The 27640-nt window shown below is 58.2% G+C and overlaps 1 protein-coding gene across 1 annotated transcript in view; it reads right to left on the bottom strand.

Moving 5' to 3' along the window:
- The window catches only part of LOC135460882 (lysine-specific demethylase 5C-like), a 57028-nt gene extending 29695 nt beyond the window's left edge, over positions 1-27333 (bottom strand). The window contains 14 exon segments of the mRNA XM_064737848.1: positions 1166-1360; positions 4129-4248; positions 4344-4506; positions 5548-5729; positions 10088-10246; positions 15555-15674; positions 19147-19305; positions 21988-22160; positions 26388-26511; positions 26594-26728; positions 26801-26853; positions 26856-26915; positions 27187-27241; positions 27292-27333. Coding sequence (XP_064593918.1) covers positions 1166-1360; positions 4129-4248; positions 4344-4506; positions 5548-5729; positions 10088-10246; positions 15555-15674; positions 19147-19305; positions 21988-22160; positions 26388-26511; positions 26594-26728; positions 26801-26853; positions 26856-26915; positions 27187-27241; positions 27292-27333 — 1740 coding nt within the window.
- Between the last annotated feature and the right edge of the window lie 307 nt (positions 27334-27640).

The following is a 27640-nucleotide window of genomic DNA, read 5'->3' as shown; positions in this document are numbered from 1 at the left end:
GAGCACAGGGGAGCTTTTGGGGTGCCCCAAACCCCTATAACCTCCTGAAGGAGGCACAAACACAACCCTCACCCCCTCCCCAGGGATTCTGGGGTGCCCCAAAAGTGCCACAACCACCCCCCCTCCATCCCCCCACCCCTTCCCCTTTGTGGGCGCCCCCCACCCCCCATTTTCGGGGTGCCCAGTACCCCCATAACCCCCTGAGGGTGGCACAAACACAACCCTCACCCCCTCCCCAGGGGTTTTGGGGTGCCCTTAACACCCCTAACCCCTCTGTGACCTCCCAGGGGAGCACAGGGGAGCTTTTGGGGTGCCCCAAACCCCTATAACCTCCTGAAGGAGGCACAAACACAACCCTCACCCCCTCCCCAGGGGTTTTGGGGTGCCCCAAAAGTGCCACAACCACCCCCCCCCCTCCCACCCCTTCCCCTTTGTGGGCGCCCCCCCCCCCCCTGTTTTCGGGGGCGCCCCCAACCCTCCCATAACCCCCAAGGGTGGCACAAACACGACCCTCATCCCTTCCCCAGAGCTTTTGGGGTCCCTCCAGCACCCCAAACCCCTCTGTGACTTCCCAGGGGAGCACTGGGCAGCTTTTGGGGCACCCGAAACCCTCCATAATCCCCTGAAGGTGGCACAAACACGACCCTCACTCACTCCCCAGAGCTTCTGGGGTGCCCCTAACACCCCCATAACCCCCTAAGGGTGGCACAAACACAACCCTCACCCCATTCCCAAGACCTTCAGGTGCCCCCCAACCCCTCCATCACCCCCAAGAGTGACACAAACACAACCCTCACCCCTTCCTCAGGGATTCTGGGGTGCCCCTAACACCCCCATAACCCCCTGAGGGTGGCACAAACACAACCCTCACCCCCTCCCCAGGGGTTTTGGGGCACCCCAACCCCCCCATAACCCCCTGAAGGAGGCACAAACACAACCCTCACCCCTTCCTCAGGGATTCTGGGGTGCCCAGTACCCCCATAACCCCCTGAGGGTGGCACAAACACAACCCTCACCCCCTCCCCAGAGCTTTTGGGGTGCCCCCAACCCTCCCATAACCCCCAAGGGTGGCACAAACACAACCCTCACCCCCTCCCCAGGGGTTTTGGGGTGCCCCAAAAGTGCCACAACCACCCCCCTGCCCTGTTTTCGGGGGCGCCCCCACCTTCTCGAGCAGGGCCTTGCGCAGCTTGCGCTCCTCCTGCACCAGCACGAACATCTCCTTGTGCACGGCGGCCGCCAGGTTCAGGTCCAGCTTCTCGGGGCTGGCGGCCATCTTGCAGATCAGCTCCTCGTGCGAGAACACGCAGTAGCGGCGCAGGCGGCGGTAGTGCTCGATGCACTGCCGGCCCGCGGGGAGCTGCGGGGAAAATGGGGGGAAACGGGGGGTCAGGGGGGTCCCCAAAACCTGGGGAGACCCCTAAACACAGCCCTGAACCCAGCAGGGTACCCCCAGTGCTGAGCCCCCCCATAGCCCTGAACTGGGCAGTGCTCGATGCACTGCTGGCACACAGGGAGCATTTTTTACCCCCCCAGGTCCATTTTTTACCCCCCCAGGTCCATTTTCTGCTCCCCCATGTACATTTCCTGCCCCTCCATGTACATTTTCTGCCCCCCCATGCACATTTTTTACCCCCTCAGGTCCATTTTTTACCCCCCCAGGTCCATTTCCTGCCCTCCAGGTCCATTTTTTACCCCCCAGGTCCATTTCCTGCCCCCCCAGTTCCATTTTTTACCCTCCCAGGTCCATTTTTTACCCCACCAGGTCCATTTTTTACCCCTCCCATGTACATTTCCTGCCCCCCAGGTGCATTTTCTACCTCCCCCATGTCTATTTTCTACCCCTCCATGTACATTTCCTGCCCCTCCATGTACATTTTCTGCCCCCCCAGGTCCATTTTTTACCCCCCCATGTCCATTTTCTACCCCTCCATGTACATTTCCTGCCCCTCCATGTACATTTTCTGCCCCCCATGCACATTTTTTACCCCCTCAGGTCCATTTTTTACCCCCCCAGGTCCATTTCCTGCCCCCAGGTCCATTTTTTACCCCCCCAGGTCCATTTCCTGCCCTCCAGGTCCATTTTTTACCCCTCCAGGTCCATTTTTTACCCCCCCAGGTCCATTTCCTCCCCCCCCACGTCCATTTCCTGCCCCCCAGGTCCATTTTTTACCCCCCAGGTCCATTTTTTACCCCCCAGGTCCATTTTTTACCCCCCAGGTCCATTTTTTACCCTCCCAGGTCCATTTTTTACCCCCCCAGGTCCATTTTTTACCCCCAGGTCCATTTTTTACCCCCGCAGGTCCATTTTTTACCCCCCAGGTCCATTTTTTACCCTCCCAGGTCCATTTTTTACCCCCAGGTCCATTTTTTACCCCCCCAGGTCCATTTTTTACCCCCCAGCTCCATTTCCTGCCACCTCAGGTGCATTTTTCTACCCCCCCCATGTCTATTTTCTACCCCCCCATGTACATTTCCTGCCCCTCCAGGTCCATTTTTTACCCCCCCAGGTCCATTTCCTGCCACCTCAGGTACATTTTTACCCCCCCAGGTCCATTTTTTTACCCCCCCCAGGTCCATTTTTTACCCCCCCAGGTACATTTTCTACCCCCCCAGGCACATTTTTTACCCCCCAGGTCCATTTTTTACCCCCCCAGATCCATTTTTTACCCCCCCCAGGTCCATTTCCTGCCCCCCAGGTCCATTTTTTACCCCCCCATGTCTATTTTCTACCCCTCCAGGTCCATTTCCTGCTCCCCAGGTCCATTTTTCACCCTCCCAGGTCCATTTTTACCCCCCCCAGGTCCATTTTTTACCCCCCCAGGCACATTTTTACCCCCCCAGGTCCATTTCCTGCCTCTCCAGGTCCATTTTTTACCTCCCAGGTCCATTTTTTACCCACCCAGGTCCATTCTTTACCCTCCCAAGTCCATTTTTTACCCCCCAGGTCCATTTTTTACCCCCCCAGGTACATTTCCTGCCCCCCAGGTCCATTTTTTACCCCCCCCAGGTCCATTTTTTACCCCTCCAGGTCCATTTTCTACCCCCCCAGGTCCATTTCCTGCCACCTCAGGTACATTTTCTACCCCCCCATGTCTATTTTCTACCCTCCATGTACATTTTCTGCCCCAGGCCCATTTTTTACCCCCCAGGTACATTTTTTACCCCCAAGGTCCATTTTTTACCCCCAGGTCCATTTTTTACCCCCCCAGGTCCATTTTTTACCCTCCCAAGTCCATTTTTTACCCCCTCAGGTCCATTTTTTACCCCCCCCAGGTCCATTTTTACCCCCCCAGGTCCATTTTTTACCCCCCCCAGGTCCATTTCCTGCCCCCCAGGTCCATTTTTTACCCCCCCAGGTCCATTTCCTGCCACCTCAGGTACATTTTCTACCCCCCCATGTCTATTTTCTACCCCTCCATGTACATTTTCTGTCCCCCTGGGTCCATTTCCTGCCCCTCCAGGTCCATTTTTTACCCCCTCATATCCATTTTTTACCCCCCCATGCACATTTTTTACCCCCCCAGGTCCATTTTTTACCCCTCCAGGTCCATTTTTTACCCCTCATATCCATTTTTCACCCCCCCAGGTCCATTTTTTACCCTCCCAGGTCCATTTTTACCCCCTCAGGTCCATTTTTTACCCTCCCAGGTCCATTTTTTACCCCCCAGGTCCATTTCTACCCCCCCAGGTGCATTTCTACCCCCAGGTCCATTTTTTACCCCCTCAGGCACATTTTTTACACCCCAGGTCCATTTCCTGCCACCTCAGGTACATTTTCTACCCCCCCATGACTATTTTCTACCCCTCCATGTACATTTCCTGCCCCTCCATGTACATTTTCTGCCCCCCATGCACATTTTTTACCCCCCCCGGTCCATTTTTTACCCCCCAGGTCCATTTCCTGCCCCCCAGGTCCATTTCCTGCCCCTCCAGGTCCATTTTTTACCCCCCCAGGTCCATTTCCTGCCCCCCAGGTCCATTTTTTACCCCTCCAGGTCCATTTCCTGCCCCTCCAGGTACATTTTTACCCCCCCAGGTCCATTTTTTACCCCCCCAGGTCCATTTTTTACCCCCCCAGGTCCATTTTTTACCCCCCCCAGGCCCATTTCCCGCCCCCCAGCTCACCCAGTCGGCCGTGCAGAAGTTGACGGCCTCGGCGAAGTTGTAGCCCTGGTTGAAGCCGCTGTGGTAGGCGCGGGGGAAGGTGATGACGAACTCGCCGGCGCATTGGTTGGTCCGGACCACCTGGGTGGGACGGGGGGGGGACACGAGTGGGCTCAGCCCCGCCCCCGGGGGTGGGGCAGGGCCGGGGGGGGGCCCTGGGGACACCCCCAACTCACGGGGACGCCGTGGGCCATCAGGGTGTTGGGGTTCATCAGGGTGACGAGCTGGTGCAGCAGGTCGGGCTGGCTCTCGAACAGCTCCGGCGTCAGCTTCTTCATCACCTCCTCCAGGTGCTCGGCCGCGAACGACGGCACCCCGTACCAGGTCTTGGGCTCGCCCCTGCGGTGGGGGACCCAAAAAATGTCCTTGTTCCACCCCAAAAATGTCCTTATTCCACCCCAAAAATGTCCTTGTTCCATTCCCAAAAATGTCCTTATTCCACCCCAAAAATGTCCTTATTCCATCCTAAAAACCTCCTTATTCCATCCCAAAAACCTCCTCATCCCACCCCGTACCAGGTCTTGGGCTCAAGATGATGGAGCAGCTCCCGAAACACCCCCTAAATGCCCCCCAGGTGCTCCCTAAATGCCCCCCAGGTGCCCCCCAGATGCCCCCCGGTGCCCACCAGTGGAGGCAGTTGATGGAGCAGCTCCCTAAATGCCCCCCAGGTGCCCCCTAAATGCCCCCCGGTGCCCACCAGTGGAGGCAGTTGATGGAGCAGCTCCCGAAACACCCCCTAAATGCCCCCCAGGTGCCCCCTAAATGCCCCCTAGATGCCCCTTGGTGCCCACCAGTGGAGGTAGTTGATGGAGTAGCTCCCTAAATGCCCCCCAGGTGCTCCCTAAATGCCCCCCAGGTGCCCCCTAGATGCCCCCGGTGCCCACCAGTGGAGGTAGTTGATGGAGCAGCTCCCTAAATGCCCCCTAAATGCCCCCCGGTGCCCACCAGTGGAGGCAGTTGATGGAGTAGCTCCCTAAATGCCCCCTAAATGCCCCCCAGGTGCCCCCTAGATGCCCCCCGGGTGCCCCCTAAATGCCCCCAGGTGCCCCCCAGATGCCCCCCAGATGCCCCCTTGGTGCCCACCAGTGGAGGTAGTTGATGGAGTAGCCCCCTAGATGCCCCCCAGGTGCCCCCTAGATGCCCCCCAGTGCCCACCAGTGGAGGTAGTTGATGGAGTAGCCCCCTAGATGCCCCCCAGGTGCCCCCTAGATGCCCCCCGGTGCCCACCAGTGGAGGTAGTTGATGGAGTAGCCCCCTAAATGCCCCCCAGGTGCCCCCTTGGTGCCCCCAGTGCCCACCAGTGGAGGTAGTTGATGGAGTAGCTCCCTAAATGCCCCCCAGGTGCCCCCCAGATGCCCCCTTGGTGCCCCCAGTGCCCACCAGTGGAGGTAGTTGATGGAGTAGCTCCAGTGGTCCTCGATGTGCCAGCAGAAGGCCGAGAACACCATGCCCACGTAGAGCCAGGGCACCTTCATGCCCGAGATGTCGGCGTTGATGTGGCACAGCACCGACTGCTGCAGCACCGGCATCACGTTCAGGTTCCAGCCGCTGCCCGCGTACTCCTGGGCACACACGGGGACACATGGGGACAGTGTCACCGGGGATGGGGACACACAGGGACAGCAGGGACACCGAGGGGACAGTGAGGGGACAGCGAGGGGACAGCGTCACCAGGGATGGGGACACCGAGGGGACACAGGGACACACGGGGGACAGCAAGGGGACAGCGTCACCGGGGAGGGGGACACCGAGGGGACAGTGAGGGGACAGCAGGGACAGTGTCACCGGGGACGGGGACAGCGAGGGGACAGCGTCACCCAGGGATGGAGACATCGATGGGACACATGGGGGACAGTGAGGGGACAGCGAGGGGACACGGGGACAGTGTCACCGGGGATGGGGACACCAAGGGGACACCCCCAGGACAGCGTCACCGGGGATGGGGACACCGAGGGGACACATGGGGACAGTGTCACCGGGGATGGGGACAGCGAGGGGACAGTGAGGGGACACATGGGGACAGTGTCACCGGGGATGGGGACAGCGAGGGGACACAGGGACAGCGAGGGGACAGCGTCACCGGGGATGGGGACACTGAGGGGACAGTGAGGGGACACGGGGACAGTGTCACCCAGGGATGGGGACACACGGGGACAGCAGGGACAGCGTCACCGGGGATGGGGACACCGAGGGGACAGCAGGGACAGTGTCACCGGGGATGGGGACACCGAGGGGACACACGGGGACAGTGTCACTGGGGATGGGGACAGCAGGGACAGCGTCACCGGGGATGGGGACAGTGAGGGGACAGTGAGGGGACACGGGGACAGAGAGGGGACACAGGGACAGTGTCACCAGGGATGGGGACACCGAGGGGACACGGGGACAGTGTCACCGGGAATGGGGACAGCGAGGGGACAGCAGGGACAGTGTCACCCAGGGGATGGGGACAGTGAGGGACAGCGAGGGGACACATGGGGACAGTGTCACCGGGGATGGGGACACACAGGGACAGTGGGGACAGTGTCACCGGGGATGGGGACACACGGGGACAGCAGGGACAGTGTCACCGGGGATGGGACAGCGAGGGGACAGCGAGGGGACACGGGGACAGCGTCACTGGGGATGGGGACACCGAGGGGACAGCAGGGACAGCGAGGGGACAGCGAGGGGACAGCGTCACCCGGGGATGGGGACAGCAAGGGGACAGCAGGGACAGTGTCACCGGGGATGGGGACACACAGGGACAGTGAGGGGACAGTGTCACCGGGGATGGGGACAGCGAGGGGACAGCGAGGGGACAGCGAGAGGACAGTGTCACTGGGGATGGGGACAGCGAGGGGACAGTGAGGGGACAGAGGGGACACAGGGACAGAGAGGGGACAGTGAGGGGACAGCGTCACCAGGGATGGGGACAGCGAGGGGACACACGGGGGACATCGAGAGGACAGTGTCACCGGGGATGGGGACAGCGAGGGGACACAGGGACACACGGGGGACAGTGAGGGGACAGCGTCACCAGGGATGTGGACACCAAGGGGGACAGCAAGGGGACAGTGTCACCCAGGGGATGGGGACACCAAGGGGGACAGCGAGGGGACAGTGTCACCCAGGGATGGGGACATCAAGGGGACACAGGGACACCGAGGGGACAGCAAGGGGACAGCATCACCAAGGGACACCATCACCTGGGCACAGGGACATACCCAGGACAGCATCATCCAGACATGGGACAATGAGGGACACAGGGACATGGTATCACTCCCACATGGGGACAGGGACACCCCCAGGACAGTGTCATCCAGGAATGGGGACATCGAGGGAACAGCAGGGACAGCATCACCGGGGATGGGGACATCGAGGGGACAGTGTCACCCAGGGGATGGGGACATCGAGGGGACACTGAGGGGACACAGAGACACCAAAGCGACAGCGTCACCTGGGGGTGGGGACATTGAGGGGACACCGTCACCCAGGGATAGGGACATTGAGGGGACACCGAGGGGACAGTGTCACCCAAAGGGATGAGGATATTGAGGGGACAGTGTCACCGGGGGATGGGGGTATTGAGGGGACACCCCAGGACAGCGTCACCTGGGAATAGGGACACCAAGGGGACACCGAGGGGACAGCGTCATCCAAAGGGATGGGGACATTGAGGGGACATCGAGGGGACGGTGTCATCCAAAGGGATGGGGACATCGAGGGGACATTGAGGGGATGGCGTCACCAGGGCATGGGGACACACTTAGGACAGCGTCATCCGGGCACAGGGACACCCAGGGACAGTGTCACCTGGGGGATGGGGACACCCAGGGACAGTGTCACCCGGGGGATGGGTGGCAATGGCACTGGGCAGGTGACAATGTCCCCCTGGGGGAGGTGACAGTGTCCCTGGCCAGAGGTGACAATGCCCCTGGCAATGCCCCCAAGGGAGGTGACAATGTCCCAATGGGAGATGTGACAATGTCCCTGGCAGTGCCCCCAGGGGAGGTGACAATGTCCCTGGCAGTGCCCCAGGTGAGATGACAATGTCCCTGGCAGTGCCCCCAGTGGGGTAACACTGTCCCCTGGGGAAGTGACAATGTGACACTGTCCCACCCCCTCCTCAGGGAAGGTGACAATGTCACTGGCATTGCCCTGGGGGAGGTGACACTGTCCCTGGCAGTGTCCTGGGGTGAGGTGACAATGTCCCACTAAGGAGGTGACACTGTCCCTGTCTGTGGCACTGCCCTGGGGGAGGTGACCCTGTCCCTGGCAATGCCCTTGTAGGGTAACAATGTCCCCCCAGGGGAGGTGACAGTTTTCCCCCTGGGGGAGGTGACACTGTGGCAGTGTCCCCGTGTCCCACCTCCTCCTCGGGGGAGGTGACAATGTCCCTGGCAGTGCCCCAGAGAGGTGGCAGTGTCCCTAATGTCCACAATGTCCCTGGCAGTGCCCTGGGGTGAGGTGACACTGTTCCCCCAGGGGAGGTGACACTGTGGCACTGTCCCCAATGTCCCCGTGTCCCACCTCCTCCTGGGGGAGGTGACAATGCCCATCAGTGCCCTGATGGGAGGTGGGAGATGCCAATGTCCCCGCTGTCCCCAATGCCCATCAGTGCCCTGATGGGAGGTGGCAGTGTCCCCAATGTCCCCAATGTCCCTGGCAGTGCCCTGGGGTGAGGTGACACTGTGCCCCCAGGGGGAGGTGACACTGTGGCAGTGTCCCTGTGTCCTACTTCCTCCTGGGGGAGGTGACAATGTCCTGGCAGTGCCCCAGAGAGGTGGCAGTGTCCCCAATGTCCCACAATGTCCCTGGCAGTGCCCTGGGGTGAGGTGACACTGTCCCCCCAGGGGAGGTGACACTGTGGCACTGTCCCCATTGTCCCCGTGTCCCACCTCCTCCTCGGGGGAGGTGACAATGTCCCTGGCAGTGTCTTTGGGTGAGGTGACACTGTCCCCCCAGGGGAGGTGACACTGTGACAGTGTCCCCAATGTCCCACAATGCCCATCAGTGCCCTGATGGGAGGTGGGAGATGCCAATGTCCCCCCAGGGGAGGTGACACCATGGCAGTGTCCCCAGTGTCCCCAATGTCCCACAATGTCCCTGGCAGTGCCCTGGGGTGAGGTGACACTGTTCCCCCTGGGGAGATGGCACTGTGGCACTGTCCCCGTTGTCCCCGCGTCCCACCTGTGCCTCGGGGGAGGTGACAATGCCCATCAGTGCCCTGATGGGAGGTGGGAGATGCAGTGTCCCCCGGGGAGGTGACACCATGGCACTGTCCCCAGTGTCCCACAACGTCCTGGGCAGTGCCCTGGGGTGAAGTGACACTGTTCCCCTGGGGGAGGTGACACCATGGCAGTGTCCCCAGTGTCCCCAATGTCCCACAATGTCCCTGGCAGTGTCTTTGGGTGAGGTGACACTGTCCCCCTGGGGGAGGTGACACTGTGGCAGTGTCCCCGCTGTCCCCAATGTCCCACAATGCCCATCAGTGCCCTGATGGGAGGTGGGAGATGCCAATGTCCCCCCAGGGAGGTGACACTGTGGCACTGTCCCCAGTGTCCCCAATGTCCCTGGCAGTGCCCTGGGGTGAGGTGACACTGTTCCCCCAGGGGAGGTGGCACTGTGACAGTGTCCCCAATGTCCCATCTCCTCTTCAGGGGAGGTGACAATGTCCCTGGCAGTGCCCCCATTGGGGTAACACTGTCCCACAGAGGGGAGGTGACACTGTGGCAGTGTCCCCAATGTCCCCAATGTCCCCGTGTCCCACCTCCTCCTCGGGGGAGGTGACAATGCCCATCAGTGCCCTGAGGGGAGGTGGCACTGTCCCCAATGTCCCCGCTGTCCCACCTCCTCCTCAGGGGAGGTGACAATGCCTATCAGTGCCCTGAGGGGAGGTGGCACTGTCCCCAATGTCCCCAATGTCCCCGTGTCCCACCTCCTCCTCGGGGGACAGGCGCCGTTTGCCGTCGCGCACGGGGAAGCCGGAGCCGAACTCCTTGGAGTGGATGTCGGCGCCGTACTCCACCGTCACGTCCTCCTCGATGCTGTTCACCAGGCGCCAGAACTCCTTCTCCACCAGCTCCGTGGGCACCATCTGCGGGCACCCGGGGCATCAGGGGGCATTTTGGGGGGATTTGGGGGAATTTTGGGGGTTTTTGGGGGGATTTGGGGGCATTTTGGGGGCATTTTGGGGGTTTTTGTGGGCATTTTGGGGCTGTTCACCAGGCGCCAGAACTCCTCCACCAGCTCCGTGGGCACCATCTGCGGGCACCCGGGGCATCAGGGGGGGTTTTGGGGGAATTTTGGGGGGATTTGGGGGAATTTTGGGGGTTTTTGGGAGGATTCTGGGCATTTTGGGGGTTTCTGGGGGATCTGGGGGATTCTGGGGCATTTTGGGGCTGTTCACCAGGCGCCAGAACTCCTTCTCCACCAGCTCTGTGGGCACCATCTGTGGGCACCCAGGGCATCAGGGGGCATTTTGGGGATTTTGTGGGGGGATTTGGGGGCATTTTGGGGGTTTTGGGGGAATTTTGGGGGTTTTTGGGAGGATTCTGGGGCATTTTGGGGGAGTTTTGGGGCTGTTCACCAGGTGTCAGAACTCCTTCTCCACCAGCTCCGTGGGCACCATCTGTGGGCACCCGGGGCATCAGGGGGGGTTTTGGGGGTTTTGTGGGGGGATTTGGGGGAATTTTGGGGGTTTTTGGGAGGATTCTGGGGCCTTTTGGGGGGTTTTTGGGGCTGTTCACCAGGCACCAGAACTCCTTCTCCACCAGCTCCATGGGCACCATCTGTGGGCACCCGGGGCATCAGGGGGGTTTTTGGGGTTTTTTGGGGAGATTTTGGTGATTTGGGCGCATTCTGGGGGGTTTTGGGGGGATTTTGGGTGGGATTTCGAGGTTGTTCACCAGAACTCCTCCACCTCCTGATGCCCCGTGGGCACCATCTGTGGGCACCGAGGGCATGAGGGGGCATTTTGGGGATTTTGTGGGGGGATTTGGGGGCATTTTGGGGGAATTTTGGGAGGATTCTGGGGCATTTTGGGGGGTTTTGGGGCTGTTCACCAGGTGTCAGAACTCCTTCTCCACCAGCTCCGTGGGCACCATCTGTGACACCCAGGGCATCAGGGGGCATTTGGGGTTTTTTGGGGAGATTTTGGTGATTTGGGCACATTCTGGGGGGATTTGGGGGAATTTTGGGGGGATTCTGGGGGAGGTTTGAGGGGATTTTGGGTGGGATTTGGAGGTTGTTCACCAGAATTCCTCCACCTCCTGATGCCCCGTGGGCACCATCTGAGGGCACCGAGGGCATCAGGGGGCATTTTGGGGATTTTGTGGGGGGATTTGGGGGCATTTTGGGGGAATTTTGGGGTTTTTGTGGGCATTTTGGGGCTGTTCACCAGGTGCCAGAACTCCTTCTCCACCAGCTCCGTGGGCACCATCTGCGGGCACCCGGGGCATCAGGGGGCATTTGGGGTTTTTTTGGGGAGATTTTGGTGATTTGGGCGCATTCTGGGGGGATTTGGGGGGATTTTGGGGGGATTCTGGGGGAGGTTTGAGGGGATTTTGGGTGGGATTTGGAGGTTGTTCACCAGAATTCCTCCACCTCCTGATGCCCCGTGGGCACCATCTGAGGGCACTGAGGGCATCAGGGGATATTTTGGGGATTTTGTGGGGGATTTGGGGGCATTTTGGGGTTTTTGTGGGGGGATTTGGGGAAATTTTGGGGGTTTTTGAGGGCGTTTTGGGGCTGTTCACCAGGAACCAGAACTCCTTCCCCACTAGCTCCGTGGGCACCATCTGCGGGCACCGAGGGCATTTTGGGGGGATTTGAGGGGGGTTTTGGGGATTTGGGATTTTCTGAGGGCATTTTGAGGGTTTTGGGGTTTTTTTGGGGGGATTCTGGGGGAGGTTTGAGAGGATTCTGGGTGGGATTTGGAGGTTGTTCACCAGAACTCCTCCACCTCCTGATGCCCCGTGGGCACCATCTGAGGGCAGGGGGCTTTGGTGGGGGGCTGCAGGGAGGGGATTTGGGGGGGCCAAGGGCCTTCAAGGGGTACAGGATGGTTTTAGGGGTGTCTGGGGGAGACCTGGAAGGGTTTTGGGGTGATCCAGGCAGGTTTTGGGGTGCTCACATTGATGGGCACATTGACAGGCACAGTCAGCCTTGAAGGCGTCACCCACCTCCCCAAAGGGAGCGGAGCCCAAGGGAGTCTGGGGGGCTCAGGAGAACCTGGAGGTTTTGGGGGATCCAGGGGGTTTGAGGAGATCCGTGGGTTTTGGGGTGACCCAGGCAGGTTTTAAGGGGATCCAGGCAGGTTTTGGGGGGCTCACATTGATGGGTACATTGAAGCACTCAGCCTTGAAGGCATCACCCACCTCTCCAAAGGGAGGGAGTCCAAGGGAGTCTGGGGGGCTCAGGAGAGCCTGGGGGGTTTTGGGGGGATCCAGGCAGGTTTTGGGGTGATACAGAGAGTTTTGGGGTGATCCAGGCAGGTTTTGGGGGGCTCACATTGACGGGCACATTGAAGCACTCAGCCTTGAAGGCATCACCCACCTCCCCAAAGGGAGGGGAGCTCAATGGAGTCTGGGGGGCTCAGGGGATCCTGGGGGTTTTTGGGGGGATCCAGGGGGTTTGAGGAGATCCGTGGGGTTTTGGGGTGACCCAGGCAGGTTTTAAGGGGATCCAGGGGGGTTTTGGGGGGCTCACATTGATGGGCACATTGGAGTGGTCAGCCTTGAAGGCATCACCCACCTCCCCAAAGGGAGAGGAGCTCAATGGAGTCTGGGGGGCTCAGGAGAGCCTGGTGGGTTTTGGGGGGATCCAGGGGGTTTGAGGAGATCCGTGGGGTTTTGGGGTGACCAAGGCAGGTTTTGGGGTGATCCAGGCAGGTTTGGGGGTGCTCACATTGATGGGCACATTGAAGCAGTCGGCCTTGAAGGCGTCACCCACCTCCCAAAGGGAGGGGAGCCAGAGGGAGTCTGGGGGGCTCAGGAGAACCTGGTGGCTTTTGGGGGGACCCAGGGTTTTTTTTGGGGATCCAGGCAGGTTTTGGGGTGATGCAGGGGGTTTTGGGGGGGATCCAGGGGGGTTTTGGGGGGTTCACATGGATGGGCACATTGGAGTGGTCAGCCTTGAAGGCGTCACCACACTTCCCAAAGGGAGAGGAGCCCAAGGGGGTCTGGGGGCTCAGGAGAGCCTGGTGGGTTTTGGGGGGATCCAGGGTTTTTTTGGGGATCCAGGCAGGTTTTGGGGTGATACAGAGGGGTTTGGGGGGGATCCAGGGGGGTTTTGGGGTGCTCACATTGATGGGCACATTGAAGCACTCAGCCTTGAAGGCGTCACCCACCTCCCCAAAGGGAGGGGAGCCCAAGGGGGTCTGGGGGGCTCAGGAGAGCCTGGGAGGTTTTGGGGGGATCCAGGGGGGTTTAGGGAGATCCGTGGGGTTTTGGGTTGACCAAGGCAGGTTTTGGGGGGATCCAGGGGGGTTTTGGGGGGCTCACATTGATGGGCACATTGAAGCACTCAGCCTTGAAGGCATCACCCACCTCCCCAAAGGGAGGGGAGCTCAAGGGGGTCTGGGGGCTCAGGGGATCCTGGGGGTTTTTGGGAGGATCCAGGGGGGTTTGGGGGATCCAGGCAGGTTTTGGGGGGCTCACATTGACAGGCACAGTCAGCCTTGAAGGCGTCACCCACCTTCCCAAAGGGAGGGAGCCAGAGGGGGTCTGGGGGCTCAGGAGAGCTGGTGGGTTTTGGGGGGATCCAGGGAGTTTAGGGAGATCCGTGGGGTTTTGGGGTGACCAAGGCAGGTTTTGGGGGGATCCAGGCAGGTTTTGGGGTGCTCACATTGATGGGCACATTGAAGCAGTCGGCCTTGAAGGCGTCACCCACCTCCCCAAAGGGAGGGGAGCTCAATGGAGTCTGGGGGGCTCAGGGGATCCTGGGGGGTTTTGGGGGGATCCAGGGGGGTTTGAGGAGATCCGTGGGGTTTTGGGGTGACCCAGGCAGGTTTTAAGGGGATCCAGGCAGGTTTTGGGGTGCTCACATGGATGGGCACATTGAAGCACTCAGCCTTGAAGGCGTCACCCACCTCCCCAAAGGGAGGGGAGCTCAAGGAGTCTGGGGGGCTCAGGAGAGCCTGGTGGGTTTTGGGGGGATCCAGGGGTTTTTTGGGGATCCAGGCAGGTTTTGGGGTGATACAGAGAGGTTTGGGGGTATTCAAGAAGGCTCTGGGTGCTCACATTGATGGGCACATTGGAGTGGTCAGCCTTGAAGGCATCACCCACCTCCCCAAAGGGAAGGGAGCTCAATGGAGTCTGGGGGGCTCAGGAGAGCCTGGGGGTTTTGGGGGGATCCTGGGATATTTTTGGGGTCTGGGGGATCCAGGGGGTTCTGGGGTATCCTGGGAGGTTTTTGGGGTCCAGGGGGATTCAGGGGGTTCAGGGGGTATCCAGGGGGTTCTGGGGGTATCCTGGGAGGTTTTTGGGGGTCCCAGAGGGTTCAGGGGGGCTCACATGGACAGGCACATTGAAGCAGTCAGCCTTGAAGGCATCACCCACCTCCCCAAAGGGAGAGGAGCTCAATGGAGTCTGGGGGGCTCAGGAGAGCCTCGGGGTTTTGGGGGGATCCAGGGTTTTTTTGGGATCCAGGCAGGTTTTGGGGTGATACAGAGAGGTTTGGGGTGATCCAGGCAGGTTTTGGGGGGCTCACATTGATGGGCACACTGAAGCACTCAGCCTTGAAGGCGTCACCCACCTCCCCAAAGGGAGGGAGTCAGAGGGAGTCTGGGGGGCTCAGGAGAGCCTGGGAGGTTTTGGGGGGATCCAGGCAGGTTTTGGGGTGATGCAGGGGGGTTTGGGGGGGATCCAGGCAGGTTTTGGGGGGCTCACATTGATGGGCACATTGAAGCACTCAGCCTTGAAGGCGTCACCCACCTCCCCAAAGGGAGGGGAGCCAGAGGGGGTCTGGGGGGCTCAGGGGATCCTGGGGGTTTTGGGGGGGATCCAGGGGGGTTTGGGGAGATCCGTGGGGTTTTGGGTTGACCAAGGCAGGTTTTAAGGGGATCCAGGCAGGTTTTGGGGTGCTCACATTGATGGGCACATTGAAGTAGTCGGCCTTGAAGGCGTCACCCACCTCCCAAAGGGAGGGGAGCTCAATGGAGTCTGGGGGGCTCAGGAGAGCCTGGGAGGTTTTGGGGGTATCCTGGGATATTTTTGGGGTCCTGGGGGGTTCAGGAGGTATCCAGGGGGTTCTGGGGGTATCCTGGAATGTTTTGGGGGTTCAGGGGGATCCAGGGGGTTCTGGGGGTATCCTGGGATGTTTTTGGGGGGTCCTGGGGGGATCCAGGGGGTTCTGGGGGTATCCTGGGAGGTTTTTGGGGGTCCCAGAGGGTTCAGGGGGCTCACATGGACGGGCATGTTGAAGTAGTCGGCCTTGAAGGCGTCGGCCATCTCGCCGAAGCTCTGCAGGGTGTACTCGCGCGTGGCCTGCTCGAATCCAAACGCCTCCGGGGGCCGCTTGCACTCCTGGGGGGACACCGGGGGTCAGGGGGCTTGGGGACATGGGGGGGTCATTGGGGGTCAGGGGGTTTGGGGACACCAGTGGGGTCATTGGGGACATTGGGGGGGTCATTGGGGACATTGGGGGTCAGGGGGCTTGGGGACACCAGGGGGGCTCAGGGGGTTTGGAGACACCAGGAAAGGGTCAGGGGGTTTGGGGGACACTGGGAGGGGTCAGGGGGCTTGGGGACACCAGGGGGGATCACTGGGAACATCAGGGGTCAGGGGGCTTGGGGACACCAGGGGGTCAGGGGGTTTGGGGACATCAGGGGAGGTCATTGGGGACATTGGGGGTCAGGGGGTTTGGGGACATCAGGAGGGGTCAGGGGGCTTGGGGACATCAAGGGGGGTCATTGGGGACATCAGGAGTTAGTGGGTTTGGGGACACTGGGAGGGGTCATTGGGGACATCAAGGGTCAGGGGACTTGGGGACACTAGGAAAGAGTAAGGGGGCTTGGGGACATCAGGAGGGGTCACCGGGGACATCGGGGGCGGTCAAGGGACACCAGAGGGGATCACTGAGGACGCCAGGAAGGGTCAGGGGACACCAGGAGGGGTCACTGGGGACACTGTGGGTCAGGGGTTTGGGGACACCAGGAAAGGGTCAGGGGACACCAGGAGGGGTCAGGGGATTTGGGGACACCAGGAGCGGTCATTGGGACACTGGGAGGGGTCAGGGGACACCAGGAGGGATCACTGGGGACATCAGGAGTCAGGGAGCTTGGGGACATCTGGGGGGGTCATTGGGGACATCAGGAGGGGTCACTGGGGACACTGGGAAGGTCACTGGGGACACCGGAGGTCAGGGGGCTTGAGGACATCAGGGGTCAGGAGGTTTGGGGACATTGGGAGGGGTCACTGGGGACACCGGGGGTTGGGATTTGGGGACATTGGGAGGGGTCACTGGGGACATCAGGGGTCAGGGGGTTTGGGGACATTGGGAGGGGTCACTGGGGACATCAGGGGTCAGGGGGTTTGGGGACACCAGGAGGGGTCAGAGGATTTGGGGACACTGGGGAACTTGGGGAACCCTACAGAAAGCAGATCAGGGGGTCCCTGAACCCACAGATCAGGGGGTCCCCAGCCCCACACACAGCCTGGATGGGATTTGGGAGCCCCCACCCCACAGATCAGAGGAACCCAAACCCCCTCCCAGCACACGACACCACCCACAGCTGTCCCTGCCCCACAGATGGGGGCTCCTTAAATCCACAGATCAGGGGGTCTCCAAACCCACAGATCAGGGGGTCTCCAGCCCCACAAACAGCCTGGATGTGATTTGGGAGCCCCCACCCCACAGATCAGACAGACTCAAACCCTCCTGAAAGCCAGGACACCACACAAGGGGAGGGTCCCAAGCCCCACAGATCAGGGGGTCTCTGAACCCACAGATGGGGGGTCCCTAAACCCACAGATCAGGGGGTCTCCGAACCCACAGATCAGGGGGTCTCTAAACCCACAGATCAGGGGGTCCCTGAACCCACAGATCAGGGGGTCCCTGAACCCACAGATCAGGGGGTCTCTGAACCCACAGATCAGGGGGTCCCCAGCCCCACACACAGCCTGGATGGGATTTGGGAGCCCCCACCCCACAGATCAGACAGACTCAAACCCTCCTGAAAGCCAGGACACCACGCAAGGGGGGTTCCCAGCCCCACAGATGGGGGGTCCCTAAACCCACAGATCAGGGGGTCCCTAAACCCACAGATCAGGGGGTCCCTGAACCCACAGATCAGGGGGTCACCAAACCCACAGATCAGGGGGTCCCCTGTCCCACACACAGCCTGGATGGGATTTGGGAGCCCCCACCCCACAGATCAAACCCAGAGCCCCCTCCCAGCACAGGACACCACGTAAATGGCATCTGGTCCCAACCCCACAGGGGTTCCTAAAGATCAGGGGTTCCCAGCCCCACAGATGGGGGGTCCCTAAACCCACAGATCAGGGGGTCCCCAGCCCCACACACAGCCTGGATGGGATTTGGGAGCCCCCACCCCACAGATCAGACAGACCCAGAGCCCCCTGAAAGCCAGGACACCACACAAGGGGGGTCCCCAGCCCCACAGATCAGGGGGTCCCTGAACCCACAGATCAGGGGGTCCCTGAACCCACAGATCAGGGGGTCCCCAGCCCCACACACAGCCTGGATGGGATTTGGGAGCCCCCACCCCACAGATCAGACCCAGAGCCCCCTCCCAGCACACGACACCACCCAAGAGGGGTCCCAGCCCCACAGATCAGGGGGTCCCTGAACCCACAGATCAGGGGGTCCCAGCCCCACAGATCAGGGGGTCCCCAGCCCCACACACAGCCTGGATGGGATTTGGGAGCCCCCACCCCACAAATCAGACCCAGAGCCCCTCCCAGCACATGACACCACCCACAGGGGACCCCAGCCCCACAGATCAGGGGGTCCCTGAACCCACAGATCAGGGGGTCCCCAGCCCCACACACAGCCTGGATGGGGTTTGGGAGCCCCCACCCCACAGATCAGGGGGTCCCTAAACCCACAGATCAGGGGGTCCCAGCCCCACAGATCAGGGGGTCCCCAGCCCCACACACAGCCTGGATGTGATCTGGGAGCCCCCACCCCACAGATCAGACCCAGAGCCCCCTCCCAGCACATGACACCACCTAAGGGGGTCCCCAGCCCCACAGATGGGGGGTCTCCAGCCCCACACACAGCCTGGATGGGATTTGGGAGCCCCCACCCCACAGATCAGACAGACCCAGAGCCCCCTGAAAGCCAGGACACCACACAAGGGGGGTCCCCAGCCCCACAGATGGGGGGTCCCTAAACCCAGAGATCAGGGGGTCTCTAAACCCACAGATCAGGGGGTCCCCAGCCCCACACACAGCCTGGATGGGATTTGGGAGCCCCCACCCCACAGATAAGACCCAGAGCCCCCTCCCAGCACACGACACCACCCACAGCTGTCCCTGCCCCACAGATGGGGGCTCCTTAAATCCACAGATCAGGGGGTCCCTGAACCCACAGATCAGGGGTTCCCAGCCCCACAGATCAGGGGGTCCCCAGCCCCACACACAGCCTGGATGGGATTTGGGAGCCCCCACCCCACAGATCAGACCCAAGCCCCCTCCCAGCACACGACACCACCCACAGGGGTCCCCAGCCCCACAGATCAGGGGGTCCCTAAATCCACAGATCAAGGGGTCTCCAACCCCACAGATCAGGGGTTCCCAGCCCCACAGATCAGGGGGTCCCCAGCCCCACACACAGAACTGGATGGGATTTGGGAGCCCCCACCCCACAAATCAGACAGACTCAAACCGTCCTGAAAGCCAGGACACCACACAAGGGGGGTTCCCAGCCCCACAGATCAGGGGGTCCCAGCCCCACAGATCAGGGGGTCCCCAGCCCCACAGCCATCCCCGCCCCACCCCAGGGTGACCCCAGGGTGCCCCGTGCCCCCCTCACCGCCATGACGCATTTGGGGCAGCGCCAGATGCCCTTGGGGATCTCGGGCAGGGGGGGCAGCAGGCAGAAGATGTGGTAATTGTCATCGCAGCCGTCACACAGCAGCAGCTTGTCGTCCTCGTCGCCCCGCGAGCAGATCCGGCACACGTACGAATCCACCTGCAAAAAAAAAAAACAAACAAAAAAAAAAAAAAAGGGGATTTTGGGGGGAAATTGGGGGACTTTTTAAATTTTTAACCCGAAATAAAATTGTTTAGGGGTATTTTTTGGGGTTATTTTAGGTTATTTAGGGGTTTTTTGGTGTTATTTTTAGGCTATTCTGGGGGGTATTTAAATTCAAATTTTAGTTGGGGGAGTTAAGGTAGGAAGGGTAGAAATGGTCAGGGATTTTGGGGGGTGTGGGAGGGAAGGAAAGAGGGGGGATGGGGTGAGGAAATTTAATTAAAGTTTAATTTAATTAAAATTTAATTGAATTAAAATTTAATTGAATTGAAATTTAGAATTGAATTGGGAGAGGGTCCACTAAAAACAGCCCCAAAACTGAAAAAAACCCCAGAACTGAAAAAAAAACCCTAAACTGAAAAAACCCCACAAAACTGAAAAAAAAAACCCCAAAACTGAAAAAAAAAAACCCCAAAACTGAGAAAAAAACCCAGAACTGAAAAAACCCCACAAAACTGAAAAAAAACCCCCAAAACTGGGGGGATGTTTCCCCTGCAGGAGACCCCTACTCACGAACTGGCTGTTGCACTAAAAGAGCCCCAAAACTGAAATAAAAACCCCAAAACTGAAATAAAAACCCCAAACCTGTGGATTTTCCCCTACTCACAAACTGGCTCTTGCACTAAAAACAGCCCCAAAACTGAAATAAAAACCCCAAACCTGTGGATTTTCCCCTACTCACAAACTGGCTGTTGCACTAAAACAGCCCCAAAACTGAAATAAAAACCCCAAAACTGAAATAAAAACCCCAAAACTGAAATAAAAACCCCAAAACTGTGGATTTTTCCCTACTCACGAACTGGCCATTGCACTAAAACAGCCCCAAACCTAAATAAAAACCCCCAAAACTGAAATAAAAACCCCAAAACTGAAATAAAAACCCCAAAACTGAAATAAAAACCCCAAAACTGTGGATTTTTCCCTACTCACAAACTGGCTGTTGCACTAAAACAGCCCCAAAACTGAAATAAAAACCCCAAAACTGAAATAAAAACCCCAAACCTGTGGATTTTCCCCTACTCATGAACTGGCTGTTGCACTAAAAGAGCCCCAAAACTGAAATAAAAACCCCAAACCTGTGGATTTTCCCCTACTCACGAACTGGCTGTTGCACTAAAACAGCCCCAAAACTGAAATAAAAACCCCAAAACTGAAATAAAAACCCCAAACCTGTGGATTTTCCCCTACTCACAAACTGGCTGTTGCACTAAAAACAGCCCCAAAACTGAAAAAAAACCCCAAAACTGAAAAAAAAACCCCAAAACTGAAAAAAAACCCCCAAAACTGAAATAAAAACCCCAAAACTGAAATAAAAACCCCAAACCTGTGGATTTTCCCCTACTCACGAACTGGCTCTTGCACTAAAAACAGCCCCAAAACTGAAATAAAAACCCCAAAACTGAAAAAAACCCCCCAAAACTGAAATAAAAATACCCCAAAACTGAAATAAAAACCCCAAAACTGAAATAAGAACCCCAAAACTGAAATAAGAACCCCAAAACTGAAAAAAAAACCCCAAAATTGTGGATTTCCCCCTACTCACGAACTGGCTCTTGCACTAAAAACAGCCCCAAAACTGAAATAAAAACCCCAAAACTGAAATAAAACCCCAAAACTGAAATAAAAACCCCAAAACTGAAATAAAACCCCAAAACTGAAATAAAACCCCCAAACCTGTGGATTTTCCCCTACTCACGAACTGGCTGTTGCACTAAAACAGCCCCAAAACTGAAAAAAAAACCCCAAAACTGAAATAAAACCCCAAAACTGAAATAAAACCCCAAAACTGAAATAAAACCCCAAAACTGTGGATTTTCTCCCTACTCACAAACTGGCTGTGGCACTAAAACAGCCCCAAAACTGAAATAAAAACCCCAAAACTGAAATAAAACCCCAAACCTGTGGATTTTCCCCTACTCACGAACTGGCTGTTGCACTAAAAACAGCCCCAAAACTGAAAAAAAACCCCCAAAACTAAAATAAAAACCCCAAACCTGTGGATTTTCCCCTACTCACGAACTGGCTGTTGCACTAAAACAGCCCCAAAACTGAAAAAAAACCCCAAAACTGAAATAAAAACCCCAAACCTGTGGATTTTCCCCTACTCACGAACTGGCTGTTGCACTACAACAGCCCCAAAACTGAAATAAAAACCCCAAAACTGAAATAAAACCCCAAAACTGTGGATTTTTCCCTACTCACGAACTGGCTGTTGCACTAAAAACAGCCCAAAACTGAAAAAAAAAACCCCAAAACTGAAATAAAAACCCCAAACCTGTGGATTTTCCCCTACTCACGAACTGGCCGTTGCACTAAAACAGCCCAAACGAATAACCCAACTAAAATAAAACCCCAAGTGTTCCCTACTCACGAACTGCTCTGTACTAAAAACACCCAAAACTGAAATAAACCCCAAAACTGAAATAAAAACCCCAAACCTGGGGATTTTCCCCTACTCACGAACTGGCGTTGCAACTAAAACAGCCCCAAAACTGAAATAAAAACCCCAAAGCTGTGGATTTCCCCTACTCACGAACTGGCTCTTGCACTAAAAACAGCCCCAAACGAAATAGAACCAAAAAATAAAAACCCCAAAACTGGGGATTTTCCCCTACTCACGAACTGGCTGTTGCTGTGGCTGCGGCGCAGCCTCATGGTCATCTTGGTGCAGGGCTCGGGGCTGTGGCGCAGCTCGTCCCGAGCCCCCCCCGGGGAAATTGGGGACCCCCGGGGCTCCCCCGGAGGCTCCTCCTTCACCACCACCGTGGGGGGGCACTCGGGGCCGTCCTTGTCTGTGGGGAGGGGGAAAATGGGGTTAACGGGGGGTTTGGGGGTGACAGGAGAATTGGGGGTTAAGGGGGGTTTGGGGGTGACAGGCAATTGGGGGTTAACGGGGGTTTGGGGGGACAGGACAATTGGGGGTTAATGGGGGGTTTGGGGGTACAGGCAATTGGGGGTAAGGGGTTTGGGGTGACAGAGCAATTGGGGGTTAAGGGGGTTTGGGGGGACATGGGGATTGGGGGTTGACAGGCATGGGAGGGTTTGGGGGTGACAGGGCAATTGGGGTACGGGAGGTTTGGGGGTACAGGGCAATTGGGGGTTAAGGGGGTTTGGGGTGACAGGCAATTGGGGTAAGGGTTGGGGGTGACAGAGAATTGGGAGAAAGGGGGGTTTGGGGGTGACAGTGGCAATTGGGGGTTACATGGGGGTTTGGGGGTGACAGGGCAATTTAGGGGGTTTGGAAGGCGGGGTTGGGTGGGTGACAGGAATTGGGTGGGGGTACTGGGGCAGGTTTGGGGGTGACAGGACAATTGGGGGTTAATGGGGGTTTGGGGTGACTATGGGAAGGGGGTTGGGGGTGACAGGAGCAATTGGGGGTTAAGGGGGTTTGGGGGTGACAGGGCAATTGGGGGTTAATGGGGGTTTGGGGGTGACAGGGCAATTGGGGGTTACAGGGGGTTTGGGGGTGACAGGGCAATTGGGGGTTAATGGGGGTTTGGGGGTGACAGGGCAATTGGGGGTTAAGGGGGGTTTGGGGGTGACAGGACAATTGGGGGTAGGGGGTTTGGGGGTGACAGGGCAATTGGGGGTTAAGGGGGGTTTGGGGGTGACAGGGCAATTGGGGGTTACTGGGGGTTTGGGGGTCAGGGCAATTGGGGGTTAGGGGGTTTGGGGGTGACAGGGCAATTGGGGGTTAAGGGGGTTTGGGGGTGACAGGGCAATTGGGGGTACGGGGGTTTGGGGGTGACAGGGCAATTGGGGGTTAACGGGGGTTTGGGGGTGACAGAGCAATTGGGGGTTAATGGGGGGTTTGGGGGTGACAGGGCAATTGGGGGTTAACAGGGGGGTTTGGGGGTACAGGGCAATTGGGGGTTAACAGGGGGTTTGGGGTACAGGGCAATTGGGGGTACTGGGAGGTTTGGGGGTGACAGGGCAATTGGGGGTTTACGGGGGGTTTGGGGGTGACAGAGCAATTGGGGGTTAAGGGGGGTTTGGGGGTGACAGGGCAATTGGGGGTTAATGGGGGTTTGGGGGTCACAGGGCAATTGGGGGTTAAGGGGGGGTTTGGGGGTGACAGGGCAATTGGGGGTTAATGGGGGTTTGGGGGTGACAGGGTAATTGGGGGTTAAGGGGGGTTTGGGGGTGACAGAGCAATTGGGGTTAAGGGGGTTTGGGGGTGACAGGGCAATTGGGGGGTTAATGGGGGGTTTGGGGGTACAGGGCAATTGGGGGTTAAGGGGGGGTTTGGGGGTAACAGGGCAATTTGGGGGTACTGGGAGTTTGGGGGTGACAGGGTAATGGGGGCTAACGGGGGGTATGGGGGTGCAGGTGTAAATTGGGGGTTAAGGGGGTTTGGGGTGACAGAGCAATTGGGGTTCAGGGGGTTTGGGGGTGCTGAATCATGGGGGCTTAATGAACAATTGGGGGTTACTGGGAATTTGGGGTAACAGAACAATTGGGGGGTTCTGAACAAATGGGGGTTACTGGGAAATTTGGGGTAACAGAACAATTGGGAGGTGCTGAACAAATGGGGGTTACTGGGAAATTTGGGGGTCAACAGAACAATTGGGAGGTGCTGAAGTATTGGGGTTACTGGGAAATTTGGGGGTGCTCGAACCATTGGGAGTTGTGGACATTGGGGTTACTGGGAGGTTGGGGGGTGCTGAACTATTGGGGATTACTGAGAGATTTGGGGAGTCTGAAGCACTGGGGTTAGTGAGAGATTGGGGGTCGAATATTGGGGTTACTGGGAGATTGGGGGGTGCTGAGAGAATTGGGGGTGCTGAATCATGGGGTTACTGGGAGATTGGGGGTTACAGAACAATTGGGGGTTACTGGGAGGTTTGGGGGTAACAGAACAATTGAGGGGTGCTGAACCATGGGGGGTTACTGGGAGATTGAGGGGTGCTGAGAGATTGGGGGGCTGAATCATGGGGGTTTGGAGTTGGGGTGCAGAATTGGGGGGTGCTGAGAGATTGGGGGGGTCTGAATCATGGGGTGTTACTGGGAGATTGGGGGGCGCTGAACTATTGGGGGTTACTGTGAGATTTGGGGGTGCTGAATCACGGGGGGGTACTGGGTGGCTGAATTATTTGGGGTTACTGGGAGATTGGGGGTGCTGAACCATGGAGGGGTTAATGAGAGATTGGGGGGTGCTGAACAATTGGGGGTTACTGGGAGATTTGGGGGTGCTAACAGGGGGGGTATGGTGGCTGAACATGGAGGGTTAATGAGCAATTGGGGGGTGCTGAACCAATTGGGGGTTAACTGGGAAATTTGGGGGTGCTAACCATTGGGAGTTATTGGGACTGGGTTACTGACAATTGGGGGTGCTGAACCATGGAGGGTAACTGGGAGATTGGGGGTGCTGAATCAGTGGGGTTAGTTAGAGATTGGGGGTCCTGAATCAGGGGGGTTTACTGAGAGATTTGGAGGTGTTGAAGCATTAGGGGTACTGAGAGATTTGGGGGTGCTGAACTATTGGGGGGTTAGTGAGAGATTGAGGGATTACAGAACAATTGGGAGGTTACTCAACTTGGGTGCTGAACCTTAGGGGGTATGAGCATTGGGGTTACAGAACACTGGGAGTTTGAATTGTTGGAGTATGACATTGTGGGTTATTGAACACTGGAAGGACTGAAATCGGTGGGGTTCAAAAGAATGGGAGGGCAAAAGGCTGGGAGCGAATAGGGGGGTCCCTATAAGAACTGGAGGTGAAACGGGGAGGCCTGAAGAACGGGGGAAAAGGGGGTCCTAAAGAACTGGAAGGAAAGGGGTCAAAGAACTGGAAGGAAAAGGGGTCCCTAAAGAACTGGAAGGAAAGGGGGGTCCCTAAAGAACTGGAAGGAAAAGGGGGGTCCCTAAAGAACTGGAAGGAAAAGGGGGTCCCTAAAGAACTGGAAGGAAAGGGGTCCCTAAAGAACTGGAAGGAAAAAGGGGTTCCTAAAGAACTGGAAGGAAAAAGGGGTCCCAAAAGAAACTGGAAGGAAAAAGGGGTCCCTGAAGAACTGGGGGGGAAAACGGGTTCCTAAAGAACTGGAAGGAAAAAAGGGGGGGTCCCTAAAGAACTGGAAGGAAAGGGGGTTCCTAAAGAACTGGGGGTAAAAGGGGTCCCTAAAGAACTGGAAGGAAAAAGGGGAGTCCCTAAAGAACTGGGGGGAAAAGGGGTTCCTAAAGAACTGGAAAGCAAAGGGGGTCCCTAAAGAACTGGAAGGAAAGCGGGTCCCTAAAGAACTGGAAGGAAAAGGGGTTCCTAAAGAACTGGAAGGAAAAAGGGTTCCTAAAGAACTGGAAAGCAAAGGGGTCCCTAAAGAACTGGAAGGAAAAAGGGGGTCCCTAAAGAACTGGAAGGAAAAAGGGGTTCCCTAAAGAATGGAAGGAAAGGGGGTCCCTAAAGAACTGGAAGGAAAGGGGGTCCCTAAAGAACTGGGGGGAAAAGGGGTCCCTGAAAACTGGAAGGCAAAGGGGGTCCCTGAAGAACTGGAAGGCAAAGGGGGTCCCTGAAGAACTGGAAGGCAAAAGGGGGTCCCTGAAGAACTGGAAGGCAAAGGGGGTCCCTGAAGAACTGGAAGGCAAAGGGGGTCCCTGAAGAACTGGAAGGAAAAGGGGGTCCCTAAAGAACTGGGGGAAAAGGGGTCCCTAAAGACTGGGAGAGGGGTGTCTGTCCCACAACAGAGAAGTCTGTCCATAAGTAAGTGGGGAGAGAAAGTTCCTAAAGAATTGGAAAGGGGAGACCCCATAAAACCTGTGGGTGGGAAGGCATCCCAAAAGAATGAGGAGAGGTGTGAAACTCTGGGTGGTGTGACCCAAAAGAGAGAGAGGAGATGAAGGAAAGAGGGTCCCTGAAGAACCCCAAAGAATTTGGGGACACCCCAAACAAACTGTGAGCAAAGAGGCTCCCACAAGAACGCCAGAATGAATAAAAAAGATCCCCAAAAAAACCACAGAGGCTCCCAGAAAGATTTAAGAAGTCCCAACCACCCCTGCACCCCCACATGAGGAGAGGGGATCCCCAATACCTTTCTTCCTCATGGTCTTATCCTTGGCCACCAGCCCCAAGCCCAACATTTTGGGCCCGGCCCCGTAAATCTGCAGCTTCTTCAGCTCGGGGTTCTTCTCGATGTCCTCCTCCGTGGGCTCGGGCTGTGGGACAGCGGCATCAGGGGGGATTTGGGGATACCAGGAGGGATTTTGGGGTGATTTAGGAGGGTTTAGGGGTGCCCACCTCCTGCTGCAGGCGCTTGGCACGCCGGCCGTAGCTGTTGAACTTGGAGGGCTGCACGGACTGGCGCAGGGGGATGCTGTGCGGTTTGTACTCCCTGTCCTTCTCCTCGCTCTCAAAGGGCCGCGCGTGGCACTGCTGGAGGACGGGGGGGACCCTCAGCGCGGCCTGGGGTGCCCCCCAAAGCCCTCCCCGAGGCCCTGCACTCACCACCAGGTTGGCCCCGGACTGGTACATCTCGTAGGGGTAGATGATGCGCTCGTATGCGCCCGCAGCAGCGAGCCGATGTTCTTGCCCGACGGGTACGAGAGGCGCTGGGCCACCCCGCCCACCGGCGGTCCTTGCAGATGGCCTCACAGCCATCCTCCTCCATCACCACCTGGGAGAGGGGACAGTGCTCAGGGACAGCCAGGGACAGCCAGGGACAGCCCAGGGACAGCCCGGGACGGCCAGAGTCACCCCTGGGTCCTTGCAGATGGCCTCATAGCTACCCTCCTCCATCACCACCTGGAGAGGGGACAGGGCTCAGGGACACCCAGGACAGCCAGGGACACCCAGGGGCACCCAGAGACAGCCAGGGTCACACAGGGCCACCCGCGCCCACCGGCGGTCCTTGCAGATGGCCTCGTAGCCATCCTCCTCCATCACCACCTGGGAAGGGACACAGGGCTCAGGGACACCCAGGGACACCCCAGAGTCACCCCTGGGTCCTTGCAGATGGCCTCGTAGCCACCCTCCTCCATCACCACTTGGGAGAGGGGACAGCCAGGGACAGCCCAGGGACAGCCCAGGGACAGCCAGGGACACACAGGGACAGCCAGGGACACCCCAGAGCCACTCTAAGTCCTTGCAGATGGCCTTGTGGTCACCCTCCTCCATCACCACCTGGGAGAGGGGACAGTGCTCAGGGACAGCCAGGGACAGCCCAGGGACACCCAGAGCCACCCACAGCCACCCCCAGTCCTTGCAGATGGCCTCGTGGTCACCCTCCTCCATCACCACCTGGGAGGGGACACAGGGCTCAGGGACACCCAGGGACACCCAGGAACT

This window comes from Zonotrichia leucophrys, unplaced genomic scaffold, assembly GCF_028769735.1.
Source record: "Zonotrichia leucophrys gambelii isolate GWCS_2022_RI unplaced genomic scaffold, RI_Zleu_2.0 Scaffold_116_142020, whole genome shotgun sequence".
NCBI lineage: Eukaryota > Metazoa > Chordata > Aves > Passeriformes > Passerellidae > Zonotrichia > Zonotrichia leucophrys.
Note: the sequence above shows the minus strand (reverse complement) of the source record. Positions and strands in the feature narration are given on the sequence as shown.